Source organism: Homarus americanus, unplaced genomic scaffold (genome assembly GCF_018991925.1).
Source record: "Homarus americanus isolate GMGI-L3 unplaced genomic scaffold, GMGI_Hamer_2.0 scaffold22069, whole genome shotgun sequence".
NCBI classification, from domain to species: Eukaryota; Metazoa; Arthropoda; class Malacostraca; order Decapoda; family Nephropidae; genus Homarus; species Homarus americanus.
Genome location: NW_024736328.1, coordinates 448,001 through 458,753, shown reverse-complemented (window position 1 = coordinate 458,753; position 10,753 = coordinate 448,001). Strand labels below are relative to the sequence as shown.

The 10,753-nt window shown below is 40.8% G+C and overlaps 1 protein-coding gene across 1 annotated transcript; it reads left to right on the top strand.

The window, feature by feature from the left end:
- Positions 1–8,793: 8,793 nt before the first annotated feature.
- LOC121872155 lies at positions 8,794–10,605 on the top strand. Its single transcript, XM_042374835.1, has 4 exons — positions 8,794–9,160; positions 9,463–9,623; positions 9,931–10,099; positions 10,434–10,605. The coding sequence occupies exons 1-4, from the start codon at positions 8,955–8,957 to the stop codon at positions 10,603–10,605; spliced, it is 708 nt and encodes a 235-aa protein (XP_042230769.1). The 5' UTR covers positions 8,794–8,954.
- Positions 10,606–10,753: the final 148 nt, after the last annotated feature.

The window sequence follows — 10,753 nt, the reverse complement described above, 5'->3', positions numbered from 1 at the left end:
GATATTTAAAATGTCAATTACGCTGTGCCCGTAAGTTTCAAGTCACTTTCATATACATTTTCTTAAAAATGTAGACTTTATAGACTCAGGGAATTTTACAAATAAATCTGGAATTTTATGTGAATTCAGTTCAACTTCAAAATATTGATACTTTGACAGCAATCTTACCATAAATTAATGCTGTGCTATTTAATAGGTAAATAATTAAACTTTTAGGAACAAATTCCAGTAAATAGTCCACTCCAATAACAGAATTGTTTGTGTACCTGTCATATTTCTTGTTAGTGATCAAATAACCAAATATTACAGGTTATACCTACTAATTCTGCAATGAGTATTGTCAGGAGTGTGATTTTTCGGTTTTTGCCGGATTTCTAAATGTTTGGGAACGTCCAGGTTGACTCACGTGAATCTCCTAAATCCGAGGAGAAAAATATGGAAGGGGGGGAGGGGGTATCAAGGTCTTTGCCGACGTTCATCACTCGGCTTGGGGTGGGTCGCGAAAGGGTCTTTAATTTCTTGATTAATATCATTTACATCATCTTTACATTTCCAAATTGTATATACATAATATTGAAAACCTCTAATATACCGAAGTTTTCAAATTTATATCTGGAAAACCTGGAAAAGCCAGGGAACTTTGTTTTTCTGGCCAGTAGACACCCTGTTATGATAAGTTCTCAAGACCAAGTGCATGTTCACAGTACCATATGGACCTCGCCTCTTTTCATCTCCCCCCCCCCCTCCCCTCTTCTCCTTTTACCACTCCTACCAGGCACACTAACCCCTTTTAGTGAGATACAAACCCTCTGAGTACAATAGATTAGCCCATTGAGTACGATAGTCACTTGAGTATGTTTTCCTAATCCTTTGAGTTCATTGACTTTACCCACTGACGACATAGTCCCTTAAGTACGATGGCATATTATTCTGGTGGGGGAGTTGTAAGTCATCGTGAATATTTGTCGGTACTGGAGGCAACACACCCCACCCCTCCATGCAGCAAAGACGGAAAATATTATTATTGAACTCTTCTGCGGTCTTGTCATAATTATGTACACACACACACACACACACATATATACACCATACATAGAGCAGGTAGACACATAGCAAACCCAAACATTCAAATAGTGAATAAGCTTGAATCGATAGAGCAAACACTTGGCCTCAATGAACGCCTCTCTTGACTGAGTTTGCCAATCAGAACATAAACAAACTGGTCCATATCTTTTGTTTACATACCACAGCTTCAACATCTCTGGTAAACAGGGGATGGATACTTTCTCCTCTTCTTGCTCCTCTTCTTCCTTCCTCCTCCTTCTCTTCCTCCCCCTCCTCCTTCTCTTTCTTCCGCCACCTCCTCCCCATCCTCCTCCTTGACCTGACCATGCTGAAGACTCCCATGTGGTGATGATTACTCTTATTGTCTTATTTTATATCTACGTAAATAAACAAGAAATGCAAACAGAGGCAAACCACCTATACGACACCTTGACTCAGTTATGTTCAGTGTTATTATTTATTAGGCTGTTATACCCTCCTCTAACAGCTATCGAGAGTTAGGAGAGTTATATAGAATTCATCCTGTCTGTCTGTATATGACTTTCGCGGTATCACCAAAAACCAACAATAAAATAAAAAGAAGCGAATAAAGAATAATAGCAGTAAGGGGAACAATATATATAGCATTAACAACAGTAAAAATAACAGTAATGAAAGCAACAACAGTAACAGAAGCGACATTGACAACAGTAGTATTATTGACAACAACAATAACAGAACCGACAATGAGAACAGTAGCATCAATGATAACAGGAGCGACAATAACAACATCACCACCAGTCACAACAACAGTAATAGAAGGGCTAATAACAACGGTAGCACTAATAACAACAGCAGTAGCAACAGTAACGACATCAGTAACAGTAAATACAACAGAAACAGTCACAGAAGAACAACCGTAACACCGACACCAGCATTATAACAACAGCAGCAGCAGCAGCAGCACTAATAACACAGGTAGCGGCGGCAGCCAGACAGTAATCCCAGCAGCCTTCAGTGAGCACCAGGAATCCGCTTAGCACAACACAAAATGCTTTACAATCCTATCACGGTTCTGTCGCTGTGAGCCCTCCCTCCCTCCCTCCCTTCCCTCCTTCCGTCCCGCCCTTCCTCCCTCCCTCCCTTCCCACTCTTCCTTCCCTCCTTCCGTCCCGCCCCTCCTCCCTCCCTTACCTGCTTTCCTCCCTCGTTTGGTGTTATTACCTGTACTGTACCTGTACCATAGTGGTATGCTCTTATCACCACCATTGTCAACATCACCATTGCATTATAATATCACCAATTAATTGTAGTGTCGTCATCACTATCACCACTAAGGTAAACGAGACACACACACACACAGACACACACACACACACACACCGAGATACATACACACACATACTCACCCACAACAGGCAAAGCACATCTAACACAATTTCCAATAAGTATGTCATTACGGGTAGTGATGGGACCAGGTGCTTGTGACTGCCCGTGCTGGCGAACGACAATATCAGGGTACAGACTCACTAAGCAGTATGATCAAGGTATATCCAAAAACAGTATGCCTAGTACTAATATGTATACTTAACATTAGTATACGTATGCACAAGGTATATACATCGCTCATTAATATATCCAGTAAGAGTATACCCCAACCACTAGCATATTCACTAGTAGCATACCCTAACCATTCATAACTTCCACCCAAATTCAACCTGTCAGTACCCTCCCCTTCCAGCCCCGCCAAATATGCTCGAGTATGCTCCAGCAGCCGCGTATATAACGAGAAACAAATATTCGAGTCGGCCTTTGATCTGTCGCATACTCGGGCGGGCGGGAAGGAGAGTATGTTGACTCAGGTCCTACTGCACGTCTGGCTGGAGCTGCTTCCTGGTGTTTCACTTCATTTGGTTTCCGATTGACGGAGTAAGATGAAAAGAAAGGTTTGGGGAGAAGGACAGGGAGAGGGGTGGGGAGGGGAGAGGAAGGAGGTTGATTCGTGGGGCTGCAGGCGGGGTGAGAGGGAGGGTGAGAGAGGGAGGGGGGAGAATATGTAGGTTGTGGGTGGGTCGAGGGTGTGAGAGAAAGAGAGCGTGTGTGTGAGAGGAAGAGAGAATGTTTGAATTACTTACCTGTTTCAGTGTGTGTGTGTATGTGTGTGTGTGTGTGTGTGTGTCTTTGTGTTTCCTTGCGTCTTTATACACAGATGTGAACAAATGTAAATGAGTAAATCAGAAACATCTGTTAGTATTGTTTTTTGCCCAAAAGCTAACAAAAAACCTTCAAGTTCCAAGCTACAGTAACCAGTACTTTTGGATTTACGAATAAGAAAACTATATATACTTTAAACACCTTTTATGTAACATCACTTAAATAAAACAAACGTGAAAATAGACTAATCCACAAGACGACGATAACTCAGTATACTTAGCGGATATAGAACTTTGGGAGGTCCTGCTTCTACATTATACATAAATATTTCAAACTTTTGGACCAGCGACGTGAAGGACGCTCTCGAGGGTAGTGTTAATTCCTACCTAAACTTTCCACCACAAGTCTGAGGAGAAAGTTTTCTGATCCACTAGATGGTTGTCCCCGGACCTGAAATAAATAGTAGTTACTAAACTTTTTTTTCCCAAAACTTCCCCGAAATGGCTACAGCACTTACGCTCACTGTCCAGAATATAAATAGTGGTAAGAAACAGTCTTGTGTATATATATATATATATATATATATATATATATATATATATATATATATATATATATATATATATATATATATATATATATATATATATGCTGATAACCACAAGGAAAGAAGAAAACACGAAGTTCCCAAGCGCTTTCGTGTAATTCACATCTTCAGGGGTGAGTACAGACTAGAGAGAGAAATACAAATCAAGGTGTATATATACAGAGGAGGGTGAGACCAGGTCCACAATGGTCAGGTATTAGGTAATGACCCTACTAATCTTTAAATAGCACACAACGGTTGGTGGTCAGGTCAGATGGTCAGGTGACCCGGCCTTCTCACCTGGTCACAAATCTTCTTAATTACAAAATTGTCCAGCTTGTACATGCCGTTACTCAAATTCATGTTGAATGCTTCGGTATGTTTAATAAGACTAGATTCTATGATGTTCCTACTATCAATTGAATTACATGGTAATATTGAGGAGGCATTATCCCAGTCAATGCAATGCTTGTTATCCCTCAAATGAACAAACAGAGCAGTGGATTCCTGGCCTGTCCTAACAACATTAAACAACACAAATACAGTGTTAGGCCATGTGACCTTCTCCCTACCATGTGACCTCCTCCCTGCCATGTGACCACCTCCCTGCCATGTGACCTCCTCCCTGCCATGTGACCTCCTCCCTGCCATGTGACCACCTCCCTACCATGTGACCTCCTCCCTGCCATGTGACCTCCTCCCTGCCATGTGACCTCCTCCCTGCCATGTGACCTCCTCCCTACCATGTGACCTCCTCCCTACCATATGACCTCCTCCCTGCCATGTGACCTCCTCCCTACCATATGACCTCCTCCCTGCCATATGACCTCCTCCCTGCCATATGACTTCCTCCCTGCCATATGACCTCCTCCCTACCATTACAGTGTCATTCAAATTAAAATCAACCATTAAGAGCTTTTGAGTGGGTTTTAACCACCCAGCTAGTATACAAATTACATTAGTCATTATCTAGGCTTTAACCCTAAACTTGGGGGATTGTCGAAAAAAATAAATAAACCAGCCTGATACCTTCCACCTGACTCTACCGATTTTGCAGCATGACAAAGTGAAATTGATTACACTAAATCTCTCCTGAACGAGTACCAGCTAAATTGGATGGTAGCGCAACCCCCTCACTGTTAATGAAGCCTTCGGATAGCAACAGCTTCATTAACATAGAAACAAGAGAAGAATCCGAAGGTGAAGTCCATCTAGTGTGATTCCGTACCTTGCAGGATTTAAAGGTAATGTTTGATTTATATCCTTTGATGTTAATTATTATTACTGTATGGGTACACCGAGCTTGCTGATTATGAGCATTTGGTCCACGATTCGAGTGCAGAGTAATTAGTGGCCAAAATGACCCTTGAAATATTTTACTGACATTTTTCAATGCTAATTACTCATCAACTATGGGTTTCCAGATTGTGATTTATTGTTTGTGTGTTATTCTTTATGTACTTAATTCGTTAAACCCCTTAAATTTCAATTCTGGAAAAAAAGTATATATTTTGGTCAAAAATTTTGTAAGGTGGTTTTGGGGCAAAAAGTAGATTTTGTTGAAAATCACAGGACTGTATTATTATCCAGGTGTTGTAATTTGGTGTTATTAAATTATCCTTCACTCACTTTGGATGATAATATGTATGACATGGATTATCCTCATTCACCATAATTCAAAAGATGTCTTGGGTTATATTAGTTATCTAAGTCGTTAATATTCCTTAATCGTAATGTTATCTTTTGCTATATAAAGTAGTTAGTTATGCTATTACAATGTTAATAATATTTGGTTAAAATATACTAACAATGGAGTTTTATCTCTTAATACCATACTGTTTAATATTAGGAAGGACTTAATGTTTCCCCGTATATGTGCATGGTACCTGTACCTGCACTATACCTGTATCTGCACTATACCTGTACCTGTACTATAACTGTACCTGCACAATACCTGTACCTGCACAATACCTGCACCTGCACTATACCGATACCTAAACTATAGCCGTATCTGCACTATACCTGTACCTACATAATACCTGTACCTGTAATTATACTTATACATGCACTATACCTGCACCTGCACAATACCTGTACCTGCACTATACCGGTACCTAAACTATACTGGTACCTAAACTATAGCCGTATGTGCACTATACCTGTACCTGCACTATACATGTATCTGTAATTATACTTGTACCTGTACCTGCACTATACCTCTACCTGTTATTATACTTGTACTTGTACCTGCACCATACCTGTCAACTTCAAATCATATTACCTGGCACATGCAAACAAGAACACTGTAATCCTTTGAACGTTATTACTTGAGCTCCTGTATCTCTGTGTCAGTTATGTTATAAAAGAAAAAGACAATTCTTATGGCTTACTAACTTATTATGGTCAGTCGAGCTACAGTACATTACCTTCACATACTTCAGGTTATTTTAATGAAATATAAGGATCAGAGATAAATAATGAAGGTAATTAATGGCACGAAAGCCCATATTACGTTCATTAAAAGATTATAGATATGATTTCTCGCTGTAATTGTAAGTGAACTTCCAAACCATTCTTTCCTCATCTTAGATCCGTAGATGACGAGAATTGATATCTTCCAGTATTAGTTCAAGGGGGTGGGAGGTCATGTTATCCACGTTAAAACAAACACGAACTTTTATCTGGTGGAAAATAAACGTATGGCTGATGACGTCATTCGAGATAGGGTTGGACGTAAAGCACATAGCCATTCGGAGTGGGTTGTTTTTTTTTGGGGGGGGGGAGACTGTTAGAGTATTGGAAGGCCAGGAGAGGTTTCTTGAATAATGATTGATAATTGATGATTTCTGATTCATGATGATACGGTACTCTTTCAATGCAGGGAGTTCATTATCAGTCCTGACGCCACGATTATTTAGTATATTATTGTCAAGTGGCTTCCTGTAATCATTTACCCTCTCAGGAGTCGGCTTATCAATTATTATCAAATTTTAAATAAACTAATAGAATAAATCTTTCTAAACAGGATACAAATAAAGTAAACATTGTATTTTGTGTGTGTGTGTGTGTGTGTGTGTGTGTGTGTGTGTGTGTGTGTGTGTGTGTGTGTGTGTGTATTGCATTATATAGTATAAGGGACTTTTATCTTGTCAATCACCCATGGTCACTCCTTCCAAAGCTGCCGAGTAATGATGAGTGGACCACCTATTGTGTTATCGCCATCACCGCTGATAACCTTAACCTTACAAATCTACAGTAGTATCAGCAGAATTGACCCATAAATCACTTCTTCCCTTCCCTTCCGTCCCCTTCTCTTTTCTCTTCTTCTCTTCCCTTCCTCCCCTTCCCTTCCCTTCCGTTCCCTTCTCTTTTACCCGCTTCTCTTCCCTTCCCTTCTCTTCCCTTCCCTACCCATCTGAGTTACTGAAACACACGGGAGAAAAGTACATACACGGCCTCATAGTCACGACATGGACCACTGTACAGGGAGGAACCAGTCACCTTGAAGAAGAGGAATGATTGTTCTCCTGCATAAGAAGTGCGACAAACTTTCCTATACCCAGAGGGAGAGATAAATTTACTACCTGTTCGTTACGTAGTGACCAAAATAATACCATAGAGCCTGAAAGGTAGATCTACAGGTAAAATAGATCCCCAAGCATTTCTAGATCATAACAGAGGATGAATAGCTACAACATACTGAACCACGTCGCTTTTAGGAGTTCCAAGAAGAAGCTGGTCCAATTATACTACAAGTCCAAGAAGCTAAGACCAAATTAACACACGGTGCCATACAAGGATTTATGAACGATATTACGTGAAAACAAAGTCTCAGTGTATAAAGTGTGACGTTATCTATAAATCTGAGGATATAAAATAATGTATAAAAATAAATGGAATGCTAAGGTGGTTAGTAGAGTTAGATGAAGCTGACTATTAACAGGAAGCAGAGATACAGAGCAGGGTATGTGAGGGCCCCGTCTAGTGTGATAATAGGTGGGAATATTTAAGACCGATCGATAGCAGATAACAAAACGAGATTAAAACATTAGGTAATAGTTCAGAGGTCAGTTTCTTCAGTGGACACACTCACTTATCACAGAAAAAGAATTCCTATCTAAGCTTATCTCTCGAGGGGTTCTGACACAACCTTACCTCACATCCACGAGGAGAGCAAAAGTCGAATCTAGTTATCCTAGCTGGAGTAATCCCTTAAGTGGTATATTCAGATTAACTGTGAGTTATTATCTCTCTCTCTCTCTCTCTCTCTCTCTCTCTCTCTCTCTCTCTCTCTCTCTCTCTTCTAATGAGTCTTGCGCCATATTTTTATGTAATCGCTGACTAATAAGACAACATGATTAGAGACGTGCCAGGTACCGACCTTACCTGTAGATATCACAGGTAAGCTAATTAACCTGGTCTTGTCACATATAAACTTGTTTAACTTACTTTCTACTTCTTCCCTCTTTCTCATCATTCCTACCCACTCCTTTCTTCCCTCTCTTTCCATTCCCTCCCTAGTTCTTGCCTTTCTTTCTCCCAACCCCTTCCTCGCCTTCCTCTCTAATCCCTTCCTCCTTTTCCCTTTTCCCCTCTTACTCTCTCCCTCACTCTCTCCCTTTATCTCTCACCACTCCCTCTTTTCCTCCCCCCTTTCCTCCTTCACCACACCCTCTTCTTCCACCCCCTCCCCCTCAGACTGAACTCCAAAGATTTAGTCAGATTTTCCGAATTAAGATTAATAAACTTACAGTAATGAAAAACTACTGTAGACAAAAGTTTTAGAAAAGTGACAAAGATTTCAAAAGGTCGCATTTTTGGGGGAAAAAAGCATCAAAGATTCTAAAATAAATATAACAATGATTTAAATAAAGCAATTAAATATCATGATAAAAAGAACACCAAGGACCTCTATTGTTGCCCAGCCATCACAACTCGTGTACAGCTTAAGCCTGTTATATTATCAGATAAGTTTTGTGTCGTAATATATGCTATGCAGTCCGTAGTTCCTCGCGCGAGCTCAGTGTTGTGAAGGTCGTAGTGTGAGCAACATACCTGCGACATTTTTGTTGGTGGTGGTGTAGTGTAGTACAACATATACACACGCACACAACCGCCTACACACTCACACACCCACATACACACACAAACAACCTGTCTGGTAGCAAAGATGGGTAGCAGGTGGATAAGGTTGCTAGTGGTTGCAGTGGCGGTGGCTGCTTTCGGACAGGTGGCGGCACAGGAAGACATGTGGCCGCCGCTGTCTGAGTCCTTGGTAGACGCGGCGGAGGAATGGTTTGGGTCCCCGACAGAGAGAGCAGCTGAAGGACTCCCCAGACTGCTGATGGGAGACAAACTTGACGACCTTCAACCAACGTGAGTCAGTGACACTCTCTGGAATATTTACAGAGAGGAGGTGGAAAGTAATAAACGGATCTCACTTGATATATTAAAACGTTGACAACAATATGCAGGAAATTTATATGATGAAAATATTAACAATTGTTCAAGGAAATTCTCACGAAGTTAAGTAAATATTTAAAAATGACAGCTAGAAGTCATATATATCAACCACTTCAATTAATTATATGAAACACAAAACAAAGAAGACTTTTTTTTTAATTTCTTGATATATATATCTTATTTTTACTGTTACAATATCTATCTATCCATTCCAGGAAGGCAGAGGAATGGACGTGGATCTACCTGCCGTCCACAAACGAAAAAATAGTGGAAAACAAGAAGTGTCGAGATGACGTGAGCTCCATCCTAAAAGTCTTCAACACCCCTTCGATCTTAAGCTTGTTGGTGTTAAAGCAGCACTTCTGGCCCATGCTTTGTGAGTTATAATGAGGTGGTTTATATCTCATGTCTATCACCAGTACCTGACTCATGGTATAATTGTCTATCACCAGTACCTGATTCATGGTATAACTGTCTATCACCAGAACCTGACTCATGGTATAACTGTCTATCACCAGAACCTGACTCATGGTATAACTGTCTATCACCAGAACCTGACTCATGGTATAACTGTCTATCATCAGAACCTGACTCATGGTATAACTGTCTATCACCAGTACCTGACTCATGGTATAACTGTCTATCACCAGTACCTGACTCATGGTATAACTGTCTATCACCAGTACCTGACTCATGGGGGAAGATGCCTGACGGGGTCCTGTACGGCAACACCCAACCCTGGGGAATGATGGAGGAATGTACAGGTCTTCACGTTAAGGAGTTGATTCCTGGAGTACTTCACCCACTTCTTAACACCACCTTCAACGGGAAGTACTGCGCCATAGCTTACAGGTAATGTGATATTATTATTATTATTATTATTATGTTCACTCTAGACTACAGTAGCTACCATTATTTACAGGACAGATAGTGACATTTATACACCATTATGAAGTACAGTACCGGGGTGGGGGGGGGGGGCATACACACCTGGACAAGCTTCTCATTAACCTGTATCACTTTCTCATCATTTAAAAATACGTGTTATATACCTGCGAGGGCATCGACTGAGTGAATCACCCAATATGAAACAGTATTGATTAGTAACAATACAAATTAATCCAAATGAGGAATAAATAGATTATACATACATATACTGTATACATAACTATACATCATCTTCCAGTTCCTTAAATACCTCATTTGAGGAGGAGGAGGACGTGAGAAAACAGAAGACTCAGATGTTGTGGGGGCAGCCGCCAGGGGTAGAACTGTACTCACCTGTCGACTTACCGTTCGCCCACTACGGCACCTGTATGCCTTCCTCCTGCACCGAAGAGGACTCTCAGTGCTCGTAACGTGTGTTTATGTCACCACACTCAATAGCTGTCACCACACTCGATAACTGTCACCACTCTCAATAGCTGTCACCATACTCAATAGCTGTCACCACACTCAATAGCTGTCACCACACTCAATAGCTGTCACCACACTCAATAGCTGTCA

Excerpts from the sequence above, each read along its gene's own strand:
- LOC121872155 (XM_042374835.1), top strand. The coding sequence starts at position 8,955 with ATGGGTAGCAGGTGGATAAGGTTGCTAGTGGTTGCAGTGGCGGTGGCT. Across the intron at positions 9,161-9,462 it reads CTTGACGACCTTCAACCAAC|GAAGGCAGAGGAATGGACGT; the intron begins GTGAGTCAGTGA and ends TATCCATTCCAG. Across the intron at positions 9,624-9,930 it reads GCACTTCTGGCCCATGCTTT|TACCTGACTCATGGGGGAAG; the intron begins GTGAGTTATAAT and ends GTCTATCACCAG.